The sequence below is a fragment of the Phoca vitulina genome, unplaced genomic scaffold (assembly GCF_004348235.1).
Source record: "Phoca vitulina isolate PV1807 unplaced genomic scaffold, GSC_HSeal_1.0 scaffold9, whole genome shotgun sequence".
NCBI lineage: Eukaryota > Metazoa > Chordata > Mammalia > Carnivora > Phocidae > Phoca > Phoca vitulina.
The window spans coordinates 52,747,567-52,771,904 of record NW_022589712.1 but is presented as its reverse complement, the minus strand read 5'-3'; the positions used below and the strand labels follow the sequence as shown (position 1 = coordinate 52,771,904).

At 44.0% G+C, this 24,338-nt stretch overlaps 1 protein-coding gene and 1 pseudogene across 1 annotated transcript in view; one reads left to right on the top strand and one right to left on the bottom strand.

The window, feature by feature from the left end:
- Positions 1-9,844: 9,844 nt before the first annotated feature.
- Positions 9,845-10,607, bottom strand: LOC116634727 (annotated as a pseudogene).
- Positions 10,608-16,514: 5,907 nt separating this feature from the next.
- SOBP (sine oculis binding protein homolog) overlaps positions 16,515-24,338 on the top strand; it is a 158,222-nt gene continuing 150,398 nt past the window's right edge. Inside the window, exon 1 of the mRNA XM_032408132.1 lies at positions 16,515-16,718. Coding sequence (XP_032264023.1) covers positions 16,623-16,718 — 96 coding nt within the window. The 5' untranslated portion in view covers positions 16,515-16,622. The remainder of the gene's footprint in view (positions 16,719-24,338) is intronic.

Below are 24,338 nucleotides of genomic sequence, written 5' to 3'. Positions count from 1 at the left end.
TGGTTGAGGAAGGAGCAAAAGTGGAATCTAATTTCACAAGCACAATTAAAACTGCCTGGATATGGTCTTTGTCATGTCTACTCACACTTAATTGGCCAAAGCAAGTCACATGGCCAATCCTGACAACAGAGTAAGGAAAGTGTATTCTATCCACCAAGAGTCTGGGAAGGGGCAGTGCGGACAAAAATTGAGAGCAATAACACAGTCTATCACAGCAGAATTTTTCCTTTTCTCATGGTACATAAAACAATGGTGTGTCTCACAATTGCTGGCATCTTAGAGTTAATGTAATATAATCACCTGTATTAGGATTTAGGAGAATCTGTTCTTTAGGGATAATATTTTTATGAGTTTCTTTTTATTTTTTTGGTTGGGTTTTAAAGGCCAAAAGCAGAGATTCATTTACTGTTTCTATCTTTCTTTTTCCTCATTAAATCATAACACTTGATAATGAAGGTAAAGAGACTTGTTGACATTGTTTTGCTAATCTTGGGTTGCCATTATTGTTACCTAATTTATCCTAATTTCAGCAGTAGGTGAGGCTAAATTATAAAAAAAAATTGACCCAAGGACTAGGTTCTTGTCATATTTACTATTAATTCATTTGTTTATTTGTCACACAAAAGATATTTATAGAGCACCTACTATGTGCAGGCACTTTCTTGGCACTGGAGATTCAAAAGGGAATAGGGCAGACAAGGTTCTTGATCTTATGGAGATTGTATTCCAGTGGAGAGTGACAGACAATAAACAGAGAGATGAGGACATTTCAGGTGTTGGTGAGTGCCATGAAGAACAGGATTCATGATTATGTAATAGAGAATAAGTGAGAAGAGGCTATTTTAGATGCAACATTGCAACCCGATAGCAAGGAGGCAGCTATGGGTACTCTTGGTGGAAAAGCATTCTGAGCAAAAGGAATAGCAAGAATAAAGACCTCAGAGTAGCAGAAAAGAAGATAGAGGATCAATATGGCTAGAAGGTGGTGAACAAGGAGCTGAGTTTCAGTTAGGATATAGGTTAGACTGTTGTAATAAAGAGCGAAAAATATAATCACTTAAATACAAGATACAGCCTATGTCTTGTTCATGTAAAAGATCAGACAGACAGCTCTGGCTTGATAGTATTGGGGGTCTAGGTCCTTTCTGTCTTGTTGCTTTGCCATGCTCACTGTGTGATTCCATCTTGGGTTTGAGATGGCTAGTCCAGCTTCTACCCTTTTACCATCATACTAATAATCCAGTCAGCAGGAAGTTGCACATGCCAAATCTGCTTACATCCCAGGCCAGGATTTGCCATGTGCCATATCTAGCTTAAGGGAGGCCAGGAGATGTGGTTATTAGCTTGAATTCATGTAACTAAATAAACTGTGGTGACTCTATTTCTTTTCTTTTTTTTTAAGATTTATTTATTTATTTATTTTAGAGAGAATGAGAGCATGAGCGGGAGGGGCAGAGGGAGAGGGAGAGAGAGAATCTCAAGCAGACTCCCCGCTGAGCATGGGGCCTGACACGGGGATCCATCTCATGACCCTGAGATCATGACCTGAGCCAAAACCGAGAGTCAGACGCTTAACTGACTGCACCACCCAGGCGCCCCTGGTGACTTTATTTCAAAAAAAGAGAGAGAGAGAGAGACAGATAGTTGTTAAGGGACCACTAATAGTCTTTTCTACAAAATGAATGGTAGATAAAGTTAGTAATATAGGCAGAATCCTGAGTATGTGGGGGCTTGACGGCCATAGCAAAGAATTTGGATTATATTATAAATATGTGTATTACATATCTATTGTTGCTTTACAGATTTTTCCCAAAATGTAGAAGTTTCAAACCAACATCTATTATCTCATAGCTTCTGTGAGTTAGGAACCTGGATGCCACATAACTGGGTGGTTCTGGCTCATGGTCTTTCAGGTAATTGGAGTCAGGACATTGACTAGGGCTACAGTAACCTGAAGGCTTGACTGAGGCTGGAGGATCTGCTCCCAAGATGGCTCATTTACATGGCTACTGGCAGAAAGCCTCAGTTCCTTGCTGGCTGTTGGCAGGGGGCTTCCGTTCTTTTCCATATGGACCTCTCCACAAGATTGCTTGAATGTCATCATGACATAGTAGTTGGCTTCCCCCAAGCAAGTGATCCAAGAAAAGAGAGCAAGAAGGAAACCACAATGCCTTTTATGTTCTAATCTTGGACATCGTATACCATCACTTTGCCACATTCTATTTCTTAGAAGCAAGTCACTAAGTATAGCACATAATCAAGGGAAGGAGAATCTGGCTTTATTTTTCAAGGGAGAAGCATCAAAGAATTTATGGACATATTTAAAACCATCACAGTATGATAGGAAATCACTGGAACTTTTTAAGCAAAATCTGTTTTACATTTTTAAAGAATTGGTTTGGTTGTTGTGTAGAGAATGGATTACACGGGGACAAGAGTGGAAGCAGGGAGCTCAAGTAGGTGGCGATTACTTGGTTTTGGCAACTGATAAATGGGCCTGAGATTAGGATGGGTGCAGTGGAATTAGAGGGAGGTGGTGAGATTCAGGATACGTTTCAGAGGTTGAGCGGACAGGATGTGATAAGATATTGTTGGATCTAATGTTATTGGGTGTCACTTCCCTTTCACATCTTCAACCACGGTGCTTTCCCAAAATGACTGATCATCTGAATCCCTAAAGTGCTTTAAAAATATGAATTACTGGTCTTCACCTCTAGACCATCTACTTCAACAGGTCTAGGATGGGGAGATGATAAATCAAAACTGGAATCTACGGTTCCACTTACTCAATGAGCTAATTAGAAGTGTAATTATTATTTTTGTTGTTGTTTTGCTGAAAAGATAGTTATTATGCCATGGGCTCTGTTATCCAAATACTCATTTCTTCACACATACACACCTTCCTCCTGTTTCATCAGGTACTAATTCTTATGGACTCTTTTTCTAAGGTAATTCTTTTTTTTTTTTTTTTTACATTTTATTTATTTATTTGACAGAGAGAGAGAGAGCACAAGCAGGGGGAGTGGCAGACAGAGGCAGAGGGAGAAGCAGACTCCCTGAAGAGCAGGGGGAGCTCCATGTGGGGCTCGATCCCAGGACCCTGGGATCATGACCTGAGCAGAAGTCAGACACTTAACAACTGAGCCACCCAGGCACCTTGTTTCTAAGGTAACTCTTTGAAAGAATTTCTCCCAACCACTACTGCACCAACCTCAAAAATCATTTATTTCATCTTGAACTCCTGAAAATACATCCTATGTAATCTCCTCCCTCTGGTCTCTCCTTCTGCCTTTAACCTGTTATCCAGATGACCTTCCTATCCCACTCTTATGATCTTAGCACCTCCATATTAAAAAAGACTCAGCAGCTTCCTAGGATTCTCAGAAAGAAGTCCACACTCCTTTAGGATGGTATTTGAGGCCATTGACAATCTGGTCCTATCCTCCCTTTGGACTGACCTCATAGCTCCCTTTAACGCATTCATCCTAGGCACACCAAATTATACACTCTTCCCTTACCTCTCCCTTCATTTTCACATCTTGACAACTTGCTTCATATTGTTCTTTCTGTCTAGCATGCTGCTCTTCCTCCCATCCTCACCTGACAACATCCTGCTGGTCATCATTCAAGGCCCAACTCAGATGGTTGCCATCTCTGTCTCCCTCACCGGGAATTCGTTGTCCCTTTTTCTTAATTCCTGTCTCACTTTTAAAACCCCTTTATCGGGGTGCCTGGGTAGCTCAGTCGTTAAGCATCCGCCTTTGGCTCAGGTCATGATCCCAGGGTCCTGGGATCGAGCCCCGCATCGGGCTCCCTGTTCGGTGGGGAACCTGCTTCTCCCTCTCCCACTCCCCCTGCTTTTGTTCCCTCTCTTGCTTTCTCTCTCTCTCTGTCAAATAAATAAATAAAATCTTTAACAACAACAACAATAAAAAAACACAAAAAAACCCTTTATCACTTATGTTTATGCTCACAGTGCCTAGTAGTGTGTGTGCCCTTAGTGGGCTCCAAAGAAAATGTTTACATGGACAGAATTTATTTCCTCCTCTTTACCCAACTTAGGCAATGGAGAAAACAAAAGGTAAACTGGCATCAGAAGTTTGGTTGATGAAATGTACATGGAACATCAACCCTGAGAGCTGTACACATTTAGCACAGTCTATACCCATTGTACTTTACAACCACACCTGGTTGCATTAATAATTCCAAGGCATTGCAAAATCTTCACAATCCAAATACTTTATTAAGAATTCCAGTGACAAGGTCTGAAATATAAAAGTTTGTGGGACTTTTTAGAGGCTTAATCACATTTAGTTAGAAATTGAAATGAACAAGAACATTCCATTCCCTAAACATTCTAATTAATTGATGTTTAGCATATGGGTTACCAAATTTGTCTTTTCAAAGGTTGCATTTAGAGATTGCAAATAAATCTATTAGAATGAATTTCTAGGTCAGTCAGGTTTTGATTTGCAATATTTAATGTTTGCACAATTTCACCTATGCCTGACCTTTCAAAATTATTTTAACAGACCTACATTTACTTTCCTAATGGAATGATTTGCTACAAAGTGGCTACAGTGGGTAGTCTGGAAGGACACTGTAACATTCCTTTGGCTGTCAAAATTCATCCCTCCTTAGGTTTGGGGAAATTCACAGAATGTGATGTTGGGATATAGGACCTTATCTTCCTGTGGAAGCCAAAGAGTTTGAATCTCAGTCTCCCCACATCCTGGATTATGAAGCAGGCACCTCAATACCTGGCAGTAGACCCTCACACCAGGCCTGTGCACCCCAAGATGAAAGAAGAACCTCCAGGGCAGCTCCTGGCAGAGGCAGAGATGGTGGGGTCTTAAATAGTCTTCCTATGACCTGGCCTTCTAAGGCCTTGGGCTCCTGCCGGTTTTCCCAGCCTGTTCTCTCAGCCACTTGGGCTCTATGAATCCCCTTTTCCCCAATATTCTTTTTTTCTTTAGACAGAGTTCATTTTCATTCCTTGAAAGCAAAAATCCTCGCCAGTACCATTGGTGTTTCAAGGCAGAGAGAGTTCTAGACTCTGGAGTCAGACTGCTGGCCTACTCAGTCCCATTGGCCCTCCATTTCCTCATCTGTAAAACAGGACCCAACCCAAATATTGTTGTCAACTGTGTGAGGACTGAACACCATAATCTCTGTAAAGTATTTTGCACAGTCCCTAGTGAATAAAGAAGCATTCAATAAATAGTAGCTTTTGTATTACTAAATTCTAAGCAATTGTCCATGTGTTCAGGCCACAAAACTCTACTGCTCACCACATAAAAAGAACACCCCAGTGCGCACTCTGTGTTCAGTAATGCACTTTATTTTTTCCTATGCTGGGTTTTTGTTTTGTTTTGCTTTGTTTTCCAGTTTAGGACTTCAGTGCCTGCCCAGCCTGCACATCCTGGGACTTTCTTGGGGAGTACAGCTTGCAATCACTCTACCTGGATCTTCTCTCTTCTGTCTGTCTCTGCCAGCTCGCCCTCACTTCGATGCTTTCAAAAGGAGATCAGCTGCACGAAAGACCCACCAACTTTACATGGAAAGGGCAAAATGGCGTCAAAGACACAGTCCTTCTTAGCATGTGGCATACAAATTTAGTAGCTTTAACGGACTTACTTAAAAAAACACACACACACACACACACAGCCTATATCCCAAGACCTACTATGGAATCCTTAATTTATGGACTTCGTTTTCGATGAATTTTTTTTCTTCCACTGAAATGTATAATGTCCTCTCATAGTTAAACTGAGGAATCTTTCCCATTCAACTTCCTCCCTCTGGGATGTAATAAAGAGACGACTTATGGCCAAACAGCACATTGGAGACAAATTTTCTGTGAAAGAAAAATGTTTTTTACTACATGTAATGTTTCTCAAAGGAGGTGGGTCAAAACACAGATATCAATCCTGTGTAACCATTTACTGAATACCATATTTGGTTCGAGAATATTAAAATGCAGTATGCTATTTCTGAAAGGTTGAGTGTTTTGGTATAGCTGTTTTAATTTTTATGACAGCCATGTATAAATTAAAATAAAGATGAAATTAAAATTTACCTAGCTGCACGCTCTATTTTCCCAAGAAAAGGGGGTAAAAGGCCTGAGCAGAGAGGAGCAGAGCGCAGTGTAGGTGAAAGCATACCTCACTTGACCTGGCATCGGTGGATCATGGACTTTTATCCTTGATTGGCCACTTCCTAGTGTGACCCTGTGCTCACCCTCACTCTCCTAAGATGTGCAATGGGGACAATTATACTCTCAACCATGGTTAGGAGAGATAAATGACATATTGTTTGCAAAATACTTGACTCGTAGCAGGAATCCACCACACAATAGTTGATGATATCACTCAACAGGACTGTCAGAGGTCTAATAAGTTTAAGGGCATTTGATTATTTGTCTAAAGGAAATATAGTATTATAAGTCTATGTTATTATCTATATTATTCAAATAAAGAGTTCTGATTTCATCAGTGGGTATCATTGAGGAAGGCAATGACAATTCAAGATAACTCGGATGCCAAGTTAGGTTTTATATGTACCAGAATTTTGACTAACTATTGAAAATGTTCTTAAGTTTTCGGGGCACCTGGGGGGCTTAGTCGGTTAAGTGCCTGCCTTCAGCTCAGGTCATGATCTCAGGGTCCTGGGATCGAGTCCCGCATCAGGCTCCCTGCTCAGCAGGGGAGTCTGCTTCTCCCTCTCCCTCTGTGCTCTCTCTCTTTCTCTCAAATAAATAAATAAATAAATCTTTAAAAAAAAGTCCTTAAATTTTTTAAGTTGGTCTTATTATGATATTAAGGCCATAACCCCAAAGAAACTATTTTTGTTTGGACAATACTATTTAGATGTTAAATAATTGGGCAGATAATGCCACAAATTTACTCCAGGAGTCAGAAAACTCCATTTGTAGAAATTGCTTAAAAGCAAATTTGAGTTACAGAATAAATATCTATGTGAATTGTAAGTATCAATGTAAAAACCCCAGGTATTTGTTGCTTGTAAATTTCTTTACTTCCGTATAACTGAACTCAGTCTCTGTTTCATACAACAACTGCTGTGCTAGGAGGCAGAAAACCTCCAGATAATCTAAGTTGATTTGGTCTTCTCTTGTGCCCACCCCCTGGACTTTTCTCACTGGGCTAGCATCTGCATGGCAGGTGGGGGTGGGGTGGGTGGCATTTACTCCTCGGACATAGTCACCTCTCCAGATGGCATCCTCTGAGAAGGAAGTCTTCATGGAGTCTCTCATCCAACATTTTGGGTGCAGGACTACTCTGATTCTGCGGTCTCTCGGAGTCACACCTGCTCCATTCTCAGCCTCACGTGAACACATACATTATGGCGAGTGGAGAGTATTTATGGCTACCCCAGGACCTTCTGCTCAGGCTTCTTCATTCCACTGTGCCTATCCCCACTGCACTTACCTGCTCTGTGTTGGGCTGATTTGTTCTATAAGGCTTGCTGCTGTTTCAGGCTCTGCCTTGAAGGGAGGGAGACACGAGTCATCTCTGCTTTCAGCCCTCTGCCTTCATATTCCCCCAAACCTAGCAAGTGTTCCAGTTTCTCCCATTCCCCAGGGCACTGGGACCTGGTTGGGAATCTACAGTAAGGTTTCTTCCATCATCTAAGCGTCTTTGCTCCTTCTTTATCCCAACCACACAGAATTGTGATCTCTTTCTGTTTTGGAAAAACTTCCCTTGGCTTGTCAATTTTTTTTTCTAAAGCTACTTTTTATGGCATAAACTTTTAATCTAAATCCTTCAGGTCATTGGGTCTTGACACTCAAAATCTAGACTTTTGAAACTCGGAAAAAGTTTTCTCTCAAACTCTCTTTTTCTGCCTTGAATTTCACAATTCCATTTTAAGTCTCAAAAGTCATGGATAACTAACTCATATTTTTCGGTGAATTTATCTCATAGCATCCTTACTCTGAAACAATGGATGCCAAATGAATGAATAAGTACATGGGATAGAAAGGAAGTAGCAAGTGTAAACAAAACAAAGCACTTCTTAATACATCAAAATATTATCTCACCACAAATGGAAGCTGCCTTAAACCTTGAGCTAGTTTCTTCTTAGTTGCCAGGCTTCAATTTGAGAGACTGACTGTACAAATGTACAATGACAAGGCCACATGGCAATAGAACTCTGACCCATCACACTGGAAGCAACAAACCAGAGAAGCCAAATCACCTCTGCCACCATCGGCCCAGGATGGTTGGGACTTGGACAATGACCCCCAGCTCTCCAATTCCTTACCATACTTCCCCTTTCCAACTTGAGACCAACTAGAGAAAGCCAAATATGCTCCCCAAATTAATCACATAGGATGTCCTGCTTCTAGTTGGTCCCCACCTTCTGGTTAGCCTTCAGTTTCTCCATGCCAAAAGCCTTCAATCAGAATGTACCTGAAGCCTTTTATTTTCCGCTATAAAGCTCTCCCACCCACATGCCTGCCTTTGAGTCTCTGCCAAATGCAGGTGATGGTGGCTGACTTCTTGCCCTAGATAAACAGGCTTTGCTTGTTTTCCTTTGGGTGGTCTTCCTTTATTTCCACTGGCTTACTACACATAAAGCTGTTATATTCAGACATACACATTGATAGTGGAGCTTAACATTTTTTTTTTTTTTTTGAGCATAGAGATGCTTGGAGTAAATAAATACTGGGCTTTGATCTCATTTTAATTCAGTGGATACAAATTAAAAATTATAACTCAAATTAATCTTTTCCTTGAATTGGTAGGTAGTGGTATGCTTGCCCCAATGGGTACTGTTGAAATGTTCTTGAAAGTGTATATAAAAATCTCATTTTTATAAATTAAAATTATAATATTCTAGCAAATTACTATTAAAAGGGACACGGGTGAGGGGCGCCTGGGTGGCTCAGTCGTTAAGCTTCTGCCTTTGGCTCAGGTCATGATCCCGGGGTCCTGGGATCAAGCCCTGCATGGGGCTCCCTGCTCGGTGGGAAGCCTGCTTCTCCCTCTCCCACTCCCTCTGCTTGTGTTCCCTCTCTCGCTGTGCCTCTGTCTGTCAAATAAATAAATAAATAAAATCTTAAAAAAAAATGGACACGGGTGTACATCATACTGAAAATGCAGAACACTGCTATTATGTAGGTGATTATTCCTCATGTGTCAGGTTTCCTTAAATTGTGACATATCTCTGTTCATCTGTACATGTAAACCTAAGGCTATTGTAAAACAATAATGATTCTCAAAAGAGCAGATAATACATATTTGTCCAGAGAAACTTGTGCAGTTTTATTTTTAGTTCACTTTAATAGATAATATGTGGTCACAACAACAGTACTCCAAAATGTAACTTACTATTCTCACTTCACATATGAGGAAATGAAGACTAAGGTAAAATCACTTGCTCAAGCCCTCACTAAAGAAATGAAGCCCCTTATTGTCCTGCAAAGAACCCTGAGTCTGTTTGAAGCTACTAGCTGAGGAACTTCTTATATACCTGTGACTGAAAAAAGAAAGTCATGGTCTTCACTTTGACACCATGGCAAAGAGGACATTTTTCTGGGAAAGTCATGGTCTTCACTTTGACACCATGGCAAAGAGGACAAGAATGTTCTTGGAACAGCAAGGAGGAAGGGGATCCCCAATCAGCGGTGTGCTTGGCTGTGTTAACCTGGTGTTTAATGGCAGAACTAATGATGGCCAGATGACCCCTATATACAAATAACGGAGCCAGGAAGAAACTCAGGCCTTCCCATGCAAAGGAAGGTTTCTTGACCCTGCGCATCTGTCCATATTGCTTTTTTTTTTTTTTTTTTTTAGTGACAGGACAGACTTTATTGAGCCCCTCAGCCCAAGTTCTCCTTCTCCCGCACAGGCTTGGCTCCCCGGAGACGCCCGGTCCGGCGGGCAGCAATAAGACCCACTTTGTGGCCAGCAGGGGCATCTCCGCGGATAGCAGAAGGTTTGCCGATGTGCTGGTGGTTGCCACCTCCAAAAGGAAGCTCCACAGGGTTTACGGCCACACCCCGCACACGTGGCCAGCAATTCCTCTTTGCCTTATACTTGTGGTAGGCACGGCCAGCCTTCAGAATGGGCTGGTCAATGCGGCCACCTCCAGCCACCACACGACCACAGCTCTGTTGGCTGAAGAAATGACCTTCTTTGAGCCTGAGGGCGGCTTCACTCGGGTCTTCTTGGTCTCTGGGTTGTGGGAGATGACCGTGGCATGGTTTCCAGAGGCTCGAGCCAACTTGCCCCGGTCACCAGGCTTCTCTTCCAGACAGCACACGATAGTGCCCTCAGGCGTAGTGCCCACCGCGAGCACATCGCCTATGTTGAGCTGGCCGCTGTGGATGCCCTCGGAGGCGATCAACAGCTCCGTCCGCTTCTTAAACCTGTACGGATCCCGGAAGACGACCTTGGCAAGGTGTGTACCGCGGCCCGGGTCGTGGATGATGTCCTTCACGATGCCCTTGATGTAGCCGTGCGGCCGGGCCAAGTCCACGGCGCACAGACGCGCGGCGCCCTTGCGGTGCTTCACGTGCGCGCGGAACACCGAGCCGGCGCCCTTTCTCTGCCCACGGATGACGCGGCCCATGGCCGTCTGCTGCCGAGCGCGGCTGGAAAAGGTCCACATTGCTTTTAAAATAAGATTTTGATCCTTTACGATGGTCTACAGGTCCCATACAATCTGGCCCTGCATTCCTCTTTCCCTGCTTCTCTTGCTGCTCTTTTTGTTCTCTACACTACAGGATACCTTTCCATTTCTCAAACATGCTCAGCGCATCCATTCTTTAGCTCCTTTAAAATTCTGACTAGGGACGCCTGGGTGGCTCAGTCAGTTGAGCTACCAACTCTTGGTTTTGGTTCAGGTCATAATCTCAGGGTCATGATCCAGCTCACGGAGCCCTGGGGCTGGCCGGCTCTGCACTCAGTGGGGATTCTGCTGGAGATTCTCTCTCTCCCTCTCCCTCTACTTGCCCCCTCCCCACCCCCGCTCATGTGCTCACACACACTCTCTCTCTCTCAAATAAATAAATAAATCTTTTTTAAAATATTCTGACCAGAACACTTTTCTCCAGGATTCCCAGATCTTTGCATGGACAGTTCCTTCTCATCCTTCCCATTTGAAGTGAAATTTCTGATTTTCATAAGGATCTTTTATGATCTTTAAAGCAGACCTCCGACCCGTAGCCTACTCCAGTTTCTCTATCACATTGTTCTTTTGTCATCTCTCTGTATCTAAAATTACCTTCTCTATTGCTTGTTTGCTTACTTATTGTCCCCTCTCCAGGCTATAAGCTTTCTGAAATTTGAAAACTTATCTGTTGTGTTTGCTGCTAGATCCGAAGCACCCAGAACAGTGCCTGGAATATGGCAGGGCCTCAATATACATAGTTGTTGAATAAATGAATGAACAAGTCATGAATCCTAAGTGAGAATATGATGACACATATGTGCCCATTCCCTAGAAAAAAATGAACTGAATGTTTTGTATATGATTTTAGGAGTTTCCAAAGCTCTGGAAGCTCACCTGTAGACCCCTGGCTAAAGCCCCTGCATTATAGTTAAGCTGTTTCATAATGTTCTTTTTGAAATTGATTTTGAATTTCCGTTCTCTGAATTTAAACATGAGCATGAACTTTGAAAGTATGTTTTAGGTGGCATATAACAAATCACAGGCCCGTTGCTGCTCATTGGTTTTGAATAAAAAAGATCCCTGATATTTACATTAATTGATCCTAATGACCATATCTCATTCAATGAAGATGTCTTGTGGTATATGTTAAATGCTCCCCCATATCCAGTTCTCCTCTCCTGTGGGGAACATGGGAGAATTAAATTTCCCAGCTTCCCTAGCAGCTGGGCAGAATCATATGATTAACTCTAGTCAATGGATTGGAGGCAGAAGTGACATATGACCCTGCCAGGCTGGGGCATTTAACTGCTGGTGAGAGATCCTGCAGGGTTCCATCTTCTTCTAGAGCAATGGCTGTGGAAGCACATGGTGGCATGGAGGTGCGATGCCAAGCCCTCACACAGAGGACAGTTGCTCTGGAGAGTCACACAGATCTTCAGGAGACTTTTGTGAGCAAGGAGTAGAAATGTTTGTTGCTTTAAGTCCTGAGATTTTCTGATTTGCCATTGCAGCATAACCTAACATAGCCAAATACGCCACTGATGGGAGAATGTGCTATTATTTTATGGAGTATTGAGGAGGGGAAAAGGCTGTCATTCATAATTGTAAGAAATCATTGTAAGATATATTACAATCTTAGAGGTGTGAAAATGTAAAAAAATCCATGGGGCTTAGATTAGATAAAATACAGATTATTCAAAGGGGCTCATTAAATCAGGTTATCGTAGTATCAAGAACTCCATAACTAGAGTTGGACAGAAAGTTACAGACTCAAATCCCGATACTTACTAGCTTGTGACTTAATAACTTAGCTTGTGTAAGCCTTAGTTTCCTCATTTGTGAAATGGGGATAACAGTAAAAGGTGCCTCATAAGATTTTGTAAATATTAAATGAGGTAATTCTTACAATGTGTTCAGCATAGTAACTACCCCATGTATTTTAGTCCCATATTTGGTTAGACCACAGAGCTTATTCAAGACGAGCATTAATTTCAAACAATATACAGTAAAGTCTCTTTGTAAGTTTGTTATTATGTCATACAAATCAATCAGCAAATATTTATTCATTCGTTACCAGGCATGAAGACTGGGCCTCTGAGTTAGGTGTTCTTAGAGATAACAAAGAAGGAGATCTAGAGGTTAAGAGCCCAAAGCACACCATCCTGGGGATTTCCTATCTTCTCTCTGATGTATTTTCCAGGTGAATCTGGTTTGAATGAATATCAAGAGAAGCCTTGAAGAGTAAAAGTCACAAAAATATACCTGAGAAATGTATGAAAAAGGTCACTCCTATGCTTTTCTTGGTGACTGGCAGAGGTAGTAAAGGGAATATTGAAGACGATTTCGATGTCTAGGGCCTTGAATGGTGGTGGTGGTGGTGTGTGTGGGTGTGTGAACTAGTGGCTGGAACATAATGGTAAATCATAGTAGGAAAGAGTGGCTTTTTTGAGATGTAGGAGATTGTTCTTACCTACATAGGGTTATAGTCCAACAGACTGTATAAAGTTACCTACAGAACATTATTAGACTCATGATATGTCCAAATTCATAAAGCAGCAACTGTTGTTATAATTGTCTTCATCTATAACACATTTGAAGAAACCTAAAACTTGCCATTAACAAGGTACAACAATCATTAGTTCTGAAGTTCATTCTGGACTAAAAGTTCCCTCACACATATTATATGGGTTTTCATTCTGTCACTGAAGATATGCATCGTGGATTCTAGGACAACATTCTCACCTCAGTTTTTCTGGAGGACATATGACTGTGAAAGGACAGGTGGCTGATTAATATCACTATTTTTATTAAATGAGCCAGTGCAGAAGAAGAAATTTTCTTTAAAGGAAGTATAGCTGCCTCTAAATATAACTCTGGGCTACAGTTCACCTTTTCTGTTTATTCTTAACTTGTGAAACTGTATCTTAGGACTTCGGGTATATAACTTGTTATTTGATATCAACTGAACAACAGTGAATCGATTGTAATGTTTCTGGCACCAAAGGAAACAGAGGGGACTTAAATATGTTTCCAGAAGACAAAAAGCTTCCTTTTGTGTATACTTTACAACATATGTTTCCACAGTTTAGAATATTCAAAAGTAAAAAAAAAAAAAGTTTCTGACTACTTCTCATTAAAGACCAAGAGGACAAAACAGAGAAAACAAACTACCTCCAACCCACATATTATCAGATGTTTTGGATGAAATTCAGATTGAAAAACCAAAAAGACCCACCCTTCATCTCTCCCTACTGGCAACAGCATTAGGATGCTATTCCTCACTGAGAAATACACCCACTTTCACACGTTGGGGGATCTTGTGTTATTGTTCTAGGAAAGAGGGGGAAGCGTGTGAGTGCAAACAGGATTGGGCTCCTCTCCTCATTCTTGTTGCCAGGGTCATTGTTGGTCATTTGTGGGCTACAACTGGCTTCAAGACTTCCCAGAGGACTTGGGTTCACACCTGTGTATACCTGGGTACGCTCCCAGAGGTTGCTGGAAAAATCTTGAATAAAGGGACGCCTGTACCGCAAAGCGCTCCCTAAAAACTCGGCAATCCTCCTCTCTTGACTTTTTCTGCCCCAGATAACCGCCCCAGGATCTTGAACATTTTTTCCGGGCAAATGTTTTGCTTGGACCCCTTGCAGGAGCAGAGTCTGATTCTGCCTTGCTCACTCTGGCCTCCTGGCTCGCCTGGGATCCAGCGAGCCACGCAGAGTAGGGTGCGGCTCCCCACCCCCTTCCCCGTCCCTCCACACAGGGAAGAAAAGAGGCGAGGGGAGGTGCTCAGCTTTCTTGGACACACTCCCAAGTATTTGTAATTTGGCATTTACGAAACAAAATAATGCTAAGATGCAAAATAGCCACCTTAGAGGTGCTTAGTCCTCCCGAGTACGTTCCCAAATATCTCTAATTCGACGTTCAAGAAACAAAACAAGGCTAAAATTCAAATTAGGCGATGTGATACCCAGAATGAGCCTCATTTGACAGGCCAAACAGATTTTAATGGAAAGCTGACTCACATTCCCCAAACCGATTCATTCAATCTTTAAGTACTTTAAAAAAATTGTGTAATTTTAAGTTCCACCACTGTTATAATGAACATTCCATAATAACAAGCAGTGGAACAATGGACACCCCCATATCGCATTGTGTCAGGTAATTACGAAGTGTCGCGGCGCGGGAAAGCGAAGAGGGGAACGTCAATGTGTCCCCTGCAGCGCGTACGAGCATCCACGGCTGCGTATCTCACGGAAGCTTCATGAAACCGCTCACGCCAGTGCCTCAACCCAGAGAGCGACGAACGCAATCCGAGCTTGGTTGGCCCCAGGCGTGGACCGAGAGGGCCCAAGCGGAGGCGCGAGAGCTCAGGGGGAGCGATCACGGCTGGGGGAGAGCAGCCGGGCGCAGGGAAGTCGCGGTGAAGTGTCGCCGGGCGCTGTAGGGAGGGTCCCGTCGGGCGGGGCGAGGGCAACCAGCTCCCGGAGGACGGAACCCTAAGCGGGACCCTGCGCTCCCAGCAGCACCCAATGCTTTTGAGGTTAAGCCCAGGGCACTGGGACAAGGGCGCGCGCGGGGTCACAGGGTAAAGCTGTTACTTTGTAGTGAGACACGTGTGTGTGTATGTGTGTGTGAAAGAGAGAGAGAGAGAGGGAGAGAGAGAGAACTGGAGGGAAAAGAAAGAAGAAAGAACAGGGGGCTGAGGGCCGAGATGTCCTACTTCTAAGTGGTTCACTGAGAGGCAAAGCGGTCTTGCCAGCGCAGTCGTAGCCCGCGCCGCGTTGGGGACCCGCGGAGCGGACGCAGGGACCTCTCCAGGGGGCCTCCCGCCTCCACGCGCCCTTAGGGGGCCCCCGGAGGGGAACACTGTCCTGGCAACTGTGGGGGGGGGGGGAGGTCAGGGCTGTGGTTTCCTTCCCCCGAGACCCCAGCGCTCGGATCAGCAGGCGGCGAGCGCGGTCTGCCTTCCCCCGGGGGGAAGGAAATCGGCCCTCTTGCAACTCGACCTCGGGTCCCCGTGCCCTCCCACCGCCCAACCTCCTCCCTATACCCCCATTCATTTTTTTTCCCCTCAGCAGCTTCTAGGACGGGCTCCAGACCCACGCGAGCCCACATCACGGAGCTAAGGAGAACAGCTGGGGTCGAGGCGGCCCCGGGGGGCCGTCTCGCCGAGGTGGCAGCCGCGAGGGGCGCCGTGTCCCGCCGGTGCCGGCCGCGGATGAGCAAGCGGCCGCGAGCAGCCCCCGAAGCCGCGCAGCATCCGCGTATTCAGTGACGGTGGAAGCCACGCCCGCTCCGGAGCCGGGGGCCGTCCTAGCCCCCCCCCCCCTCCCCCCCCCCCCCGCCCCCTCCCTACCCTAGCTCCCTCCCGCCCCCTCCTCCCCGCGCCGGCCCCCGGCCCGCCCCCGGCTCGGCTCGCAGGAGGCGCTGGGCGCCGGGGCTGGCGCGCTCTCCCGGGCGCACACACACATCCACGCACGCACGCCCAGAGCAGCTCTCTCCGCGCCCGGCCCTCGTTCCCCTCGCCCATGCAGACGGACAGAGCGACGGAAGATGGCTGACGACTCCACGGGGCACCGAGGATGCAGCCCGGCGGCGGCGGCGGCGGCGGGAGCGGCAGAAGCAGCGGCGGCGGCAGGGGCAGCGGCGGCGGCGGCGGCGTTGGCGGCGGCGGCGGCAGCGGCAGCGGGAGCAGGAGCGGCGGCGGCGGCGGCATCCCCGAGACTCCTCGAGCTACCTTTCCCTCTGACAGCCACTGACGTTCTCCGCCGCTAGAAGAGACCCCGCTTCTCCGGCGCCCGCCTGCCCTCCCCCCTCCCAGCCCCAGCCCCAGCCCCGCCAGCACCGCTACCTCCGCCAGAATTGCCACCATCAGCACCACCTCCACCACCACCACCACCACCACCACCACCACCACCACCACCACCACCACAGCCGGCGGCGGCAGCAGCCATTTCATCTCCACAGAAACCAGACACAAAAACATGGCAGAAATGGAGAAAGAAGGGAGACCTCCGGAAAATAAAAGGAGCAGGAAACCGGCTCACCCAGTGAAAAGAGAGATCAATGAGGAAATGAAGGTATTTTTGGACTTCGGGGCTGGAGAGACTGAGCTCTTTCTTCCTCCCGCTCCCTTTGGGCCGTTGTAGGGATTTGGGGGGCACGGGGAGCGCTTGTCAGTTTCTGTAGGATGCCCAGAAAGCCTCAGCTCCTCCTCCAGGTGCAAAACCGAGGCCAACTCGCGGGCTGCATCCCCGAGATTTGCCTACCTCCGATTTGATGGGGGTGGGGGGGCGCCCGGGAAACCACATACTATTTAACCTTATAAACCCCAGGTTGGCACAGGCGCGTTTCAGTGGGAGGGGACCGGGGGCCCAAGTGGCGGGTGGACCTGGTGAGGAGGCTTTTCTAGTCGGCGGTGTAGTTTTTCCCCCTTTCTTGGGGAACCATTCCTCGGATGCCTCCAAAGTTAAGGAGCTGCCAGGCCGAGGAACCCCGGGAGCGCTCGATTCCACCCTTCCCTCCAGGTCATCTCCCCGCTCCTCGATCCCGCTTCCCCCCAACTAGCCAGCTGCGATGGTGTGAAGAGGCTGTCAGTGCCCCGGCAAGTGCGGCCCCAGCGGCATGGGGCTGGGTACCGTTTTGACCGCCGGTTCGCCTCGCCCGCCCCTGTCCGCTCCTCTCCCTCGGCTGCCTCCGCCTCCCTCTCGCCTTGGCGTGCTCCACTTCACAGTTGAGCAGACCCGGGCTAGCCCGGCTGAGAGATAACTGTCTGAGGGGCGGCCTTCCAGAGCGCCTGCCCATTGTTCGGAAAGGCCAGCCCGGAGTCCTTTCGGCGAGGCCGGGCTCCCCGCCAGGCCAGCGGTGCTCCAGAGGTGGTGAGCGCAGCAGCCTGGCGCTCCAGCTGTTCGCGTTGGAGCGATTGCACAAGAGCACCGCTCAGCTCCGGACCCCCCCCCCCCCCCCCCGCCCCATCAAATCGGAGTTTTTCCATGAAGTTGAAGCTTTTGCCTGGCGAGGGTTTTATTCTGTGTTGATTTCACGAGTCTCTCTGGATTTCAAAAAATATATATTTTTTTCTTTCTGTGAATTACAAACAAGTAGCAGTTTTCAGGGGGACTCTAGTTTTCATTCTGCAGCCGTCCTGGTGTTCCCCATCTTCTGCATAGAATTCTAAACACTGCCAACTGACTTGGTCAGGTTGGGGAAGTTTGTGTTTAAAAGAGAGACTGGATGAAAATGGCATGCAACTAAATAAAATTTATCGCGTTTTGATGCTTTCTTGCTTAGAACAAGCATATTCTATGAGGGTGCCTTCTGGGAAGCCCCTGTTCAGAAGGGAGCACATGGATAAGACTTGCTATATGAGTACCTAGGTGCATATGTTTAGCTTTCCTTTCCACCGGAAAATGTCTGTAGCAATCTCAATTTGGAGATTAGAGTTTTTATTTCTGGGTGAGGAACTTTGTGCCTGAAAGCATGAGGGGCAGCATCAATCAGTCCAAGGAGAGTTAAGGAAGATTTGCCTTGGAAATCAATGCCATTCCTTCTGCTGGAAACCACCGTTGAATTCAATGATAGTTTTTAAAAAGAGAGACCAGTAGGAGTTGTTGTCTTACAATGGGGGTGGAATTCAAACAGTCTACAATAACCATTCTTTCTCACTTACCCTTCCCTCCTGTCTTGCATTTCCAGATTACTTTTCCATTTCATTTTAAATTGGGGGGTGGAGGAAGAGGAGAGAAGCGAAGCCACTAGGAAATCACAGTGTGCACTGGCCCTTTAAAACACTGCCTAATGTGATCTATATGGATGGCAGCTTTTAAGTTTCATAGGTTCTAGAATTACAAATTAGCTAATTTTAATCAAAACATGTGAAATGTTATCCCGGCTGGATATAAAGGCTGACTGTGCTCAATGCTTGGGGCTCGAGTTGTTGACTTTGGCTGCGGGCGCACTCCGTGGTTTGGGAGATAGTTGTCCTTCTACAGTATAACAGATGTTTGTCTGAACTGGTGAGGAAGAAACAAAAACAACATTGTGTGAAGGGGAAAAATTACACAATCTTTAGCCAATGCTGGAGGACTAAGTATGGTATTAACCTTCGTGCACAGAATTTCCTCTTTTTAAAACGTTATTTTTCTTCCAAATCACCACCTACTATTTGAAGTTTTAGTCCTCATCGTTTCTGTGCAGAGTAGCATTAAATAAGAAGTTTCACGCAGCAAATAATTCAGTCTCCTGTAGGACTGGTATTTTCTGTCTGGTTTGGACCCATGTATGAGAGATCCCGGCGGAAATCTTCAGTCATGTCAGTGCACACCATGCCAATAGGCATGAATTCCCATTTCTAGAGGAATTGTTTTGTAGGTATTCCTCTAATAGAAGAGTACCCAAAGTCCTCATTTGAAAAGTAATTTCTCAAACAGTGAAAAGGTTATTTTGAACTCATTACTATTTTTTCTGCTTTTAATATTAATAACCACATGAATAAAACCCCTCCTTAAGCCTCATCGTATTATTACTCCTCCTTGTCCGCAAACCTAAAGTGTAGAGTAACATAACAAGTTGGTTGCCCTGTATAAAAATATGTGCAACAAAATGTCACCGAGAACACAATGTGGCCTTGTGCAGCTTCATATCGGTGCCGCTGGAGCTGCCTGGCTGTGTTTGCCTTCATCTGAACGGCTTTCATCTGGACCAGTGTAAACTAAACCCTGGTAAGTAATCACTGCCCGGCAGAAAGAAAGGAATGTATACAGCTAGCACGGCCTAAGCTGTAAAAACGGAAACCTGAGCCCCCACCGAGGATCACATATCAAGGCTTGAAGGTAGGGGAAATGAAAGGGGGAAAGAGGAGAGAGCGAATGGAAAAGTCAGCCTGGGAAGTAGAGGATCAGGAGGAGGCCCCCCTTAGGGAGATTTGGCTCAGGGATTAGGGAATTTTATCATGGTGTACAGTGACCTACTCAGGTTTCAACACTGGTTGGATCAAGTGGCTTCTCTGTGAGCTGAAAGAAAAAGGACTGGTGTGTATGTGATTTTTTTTTTCCCCTTCGGGTAATAGAAAGGACATTGGTACAAGTGTCTATTTTAAGTACAGCAAATGCAGGGCACTGAGAATGAGCAACAAAATCACCTCATCAGGAGGCTTTCTTCAAGATCTCCTAGTTGAGATAGTTACATATTTATTTAAAAATGGCCAGAGAAGACAGACTGGCTGAGGTTTAGCTGACACCAATAATGGCATTGGAGATTGTCTTCATGTGGCTGGGAGCTAATGTTGGTCGCTGTTTCACTAGATCAGATATTGAGTTACATTTTCGTTATCACTGGTTTAATGTGCATGGCAGTTGTAACAAATTTAAATTTGATACAATATAATTTTGTGTGTGAAAAGTACATGACTTGGCATAGCTTGCTTATAGTGTAGTGAAAATATCTTCAAGTAGAAATGCTTGCCTCATTATGACCTTTACAATGTTTCCTTATCTTTCCTTTTCTTCTTCCTCGCTTCATCCTGGTTTTTCTTGATTAAAGAGACTTGTTACTTTACTGTATTTACAATAAGTATGCCTTATTTAATTAGTGACCAGTAGAGATGATTTTAAAAAATTAGATGGCGATGCAATTTACATTTTGACTATTTTTGGTTTCTAAAGTGAGTATTGTGATTGTATCTAATGAAGACATATTAGTCTTCAATATACTGTTAGCTCATATGTATCATAATAAATGGATCTTAGGAGGGAATCCCAACATATAGAAGGGCTAATTCATTTTAGGAGTTCATCTGGAGCATGGTAGATATAATATAAAAACTAGTTTGTACTACTGGATGTGTGAATGTAAATACATGTGTTAAGTGTAAATGTAGTTGTACTTAAGGGTATGTATTTTGCATACATAGATCTTAGTGAGCATGATTAGTGGCTACCGAACAGTAATGCAACTCAAAAAAACTACACTATGAGTAGAGGTGATGAGTCAGATTTTTATCTTTTAAAGTGCTTTGACAAAACGAATGTGATTAGATCAAGCACTCTGCCCTGGAAACCTTCCTAAACAAACCATAATTAATGCATTTACAATGTTATTTCTCTATCAATTGTTAAACTACAGGATACTCTGAATTAAATGTCTTAGGGTCTCCTTGACTGAAGAATTTTTTTTGTCTATAAATATTCCCAGTAAGTAATTTGTACCTAAAATTATGCTTCAGTCCTAATGCCGACAGTTAGTCAGGCACATCTGTTAGAGTTTAGTAGTAAACTCACCACAAGATTTGCTAATTTGGTTTCTGATGGTCTACATTTGGCATTAAAAAATGACCTGTGTCAACAGCATAGACAATAAACCAAGTTGCAGAGCCAAGCTGGTGAGTGCAGTGAGATAAATAGGTTTCCATTCTAAAAAAAGAGAGAGAGAGAGAAATCACAATGTGGAAAAGTCAGCATGTTCAAGGTTGAAATCAGCTCATTGCTAAAACAGGTATATTTTAAGTTTTGCTGCTGCAACTCCATCCTGATGTCAGACAGAGTCTCAGGAACCTAGAAAGTGGGCTCAGGACAGATCTCACCTTGGTCTTCACAAACCATGTGAGACCTCGCTGCTGAGTAGTACTGGCCTCAGGTGTGCCACGTGGCAGGGCTGGGGACTAATGTTAGCTGGGACACGGTCCTTCCTCCTTGGAAGCTGGAGAAGGATGTTCCTGAGCCCACCAGCTTTTTCCTCCACATTGCTCTCCGTTGTCCTGCTCAAGGCTCCAGTCAAAATCCATTAAGAGATAGTTGTGGGAGGGCATAGAGAGCTATGAATTCTCCTCTGTTCAAACCAGGGTTTTCTGAAAAGTGTCTCTTTCTCTGTCTGTGAACCTGTGAATGTGATAGAGCAAGATTCTCTAAGCCTTATACAACTCGCAGGTTCCAGAGACGAGGAAATGGAAAGGAACCACTCCACTTCCTCCCGAATCTGAAATAAACATTTGAACTAGAAGAAAATGAGTCTGACAGACTCATTCCCTTCTGCGTTTCCTGCCTCCGTGCTTGCCAAGCACTGCTCTGAGAAGCCAAGCCCTGCTCTCCTTGTGTGAAAGGCAGACTCATAGAAACCAAGAGGTAACAGTTTTTAAAGGAAAGTCCAAAACAGGGCCTCGAAAAGGGCAAATATCCGTGAGCACAAGGGACTGAAAAAAGGGGAGTTGCAGGGAGAGATAGTGTCTTGTTAAGGTGACCGTACTTTTTATATCTTCTAGGCAAGTGTCCTTGTCATTCAGAGTCTTTATACTTCTCTTTCTTTAAAAAAAAATTATTAGAAGCAGTAGAAGGCAGAATATTTAAAAAGCTCTGAAGTCTTAAACTTCCTCTTGTGGAATGGGAAGTCAGCCACCCTTACACTTGCAAGCTAATAAGATTATTGAATATTTTCCTAAAAGAGAAGGGCTATTACTAGGTAGAATGAGAAAAAAAAAAAATAGGGTACTTTGTTTTTGATGGTGCCAATTGAAACATGTAAATAGACATGAAAGAATACGGTGAGTAAGATTTTCTGAATGTATATTTTAGGATCTGTAGACTGATGGGTGTTAATATCTCTTATATAACCAAAGGGCTGTGGAACTCTGTCCTGTTTGAAGGCGAGTGGCTTTGGCAGGGACAGAAAGACAATGTAACAAGTCCTGGTGATTTTTGGGCAGTTCTGCAGCTGTGATTGGACACAGCTGCATAGAGCCGCACACCTGCCTTGCTTGCCACAATGTTAGCCTCAGGGCTGGAATCCACAGTTTCACAGCATTTGCTTGACCTTTTTGAGGACATTTGATGTCCTGGCCACAGATTAAAATGTGGGGCCATAACTGTCTGCTCCATGTCACAACAAGACAATAGAGCAATATAGGTTTTATATGTGGAAACACACAATTTTGGTTTCATATTCCAATTATACAGATATCCCATTTAGAATCTATCAATAAGAGAACAAGACTTTCTCCATAGGGCTGCTCCAGGCCGGAGTTGGATTTTAGTGTTATGATGGGTCTTCTGCCCTTTGAACTGCATTGTAATCATTGTGTTGTGGCTGAGAACAATGCTACAAAATGATCCAAATGGAGTGCAGTGACCATCTTTACAGGATCTCAAGATAAAAGGCTGTCGTTCAGGTAAAACCATCAAGGCTCAGTGGGTACTCTTATATAAATCCAACCGCTCTTATGATTCCATGCGTGTGGATAGCCCACTAATGGGTCATCTGTGGGGAGTGGCTCATCCTTAGGATACCATCTGATCCAGTGGGATCATGAATGTGGAAGTACTTTGTAATCTGTAAAGGGCTCTTACAGTATTTCTTCTGCATTATTTAAATTTTACCTTCTGACTTTCTTGCAGAACTCTAAAATAAAACTGATCCAGTGGGTCTGTGTTAAGACAGATGACTTGGACCCAACCTTAGGCCAGATGTGGGGATAGAGCTCAAAACTGACTTGTAATCAAGTTCAGTTCTTATGTCTGCAAAAGAAATCAGCTCTCTTCTGCAGATTGCTCTCTCACCCCCTTTTAAAATCTCAATTAATGAGTTCAATGACGCTTAATAGAAATCTACCTCAGAACACATGGAGATGAAAAGGGAGATAAAATATTTTCCGGAAATAACCATCATTCTGTCATTCATAATCTCAACCAGCAGAGATACTAGCATTTTTTCCCCCTACCTTATAAACTGTTTAGGATTGGGGGTTTCCTTTTCCTTTGAAAGTATTTCTCATAGGCTTCACTTTCATGGACAATGTGTGTCAGAATGTTTTGAAGTTAAGTCATGTAGCTGACAGATCCTTTTTATTGTCATTAGGACTGTGAATGCGACTGACATGGTTGTCTATGAGAAGACTATGTGTTAATTAATTTTTAATTAAAATGACTTATTTTTATAAAAATACATGGACACGATAGAAGTGGTAGAATAAGCAATACAAAGAAGCTAAAAGAAAAACAAAGCCTATAATTTTCCCACCCAGACACAATAACTATCAACATTTGATATATGTCTTTTAATGCTCTTTTCTATGTGTGATATATAGTATTTTTTAAAACAAAAATGGTCTTATAGTGTACTATCCTTCCTTTAAAAACTTAATATATTGTTAATAGCTTTTCAAGGCAGTAAAATTTTATCTACAGTGTATATTTTATTGGCAAAATAGTATTCCATTTTAGTCATTCCATGACTAAGCCGTAATTTATTTAACCAGATTCCTATTGTTTGGCATATAGTTTGTTTCTAAGAAAAAAACACCGAGATAAACATTCCTGAACATGCATATTTTTGCACTCATTTCCTTAGAATAGTTCCTACAGTGCTGAGAAATAAAATTGCTGAATGAAAGGGTATGTACATTTTTAAAGGCTTTTACTGCATACAGTCAAATAACCTTTTCTAAAAGTTGTGTCAACTTAAATTTCCAATACTAGGAGACTGCTCATTAACACTGGATATTACAGTTCTTTTAACTTGCACATACTTATTTTTAGAATCAGTTTCCCTGAAATTTATTTGATCCTTTCTCTGTATTTATACACTTAAGAAAATATTTGTGAATGTATTCAAATGTACTAGCCCATTGACTGAGTATATTCTAAGTGCTAGGCATTGTCCTAGGTGAGGCATGGGGGAAATAAAGGGTTTCTGCCCTTGGGTAACTTATAGTG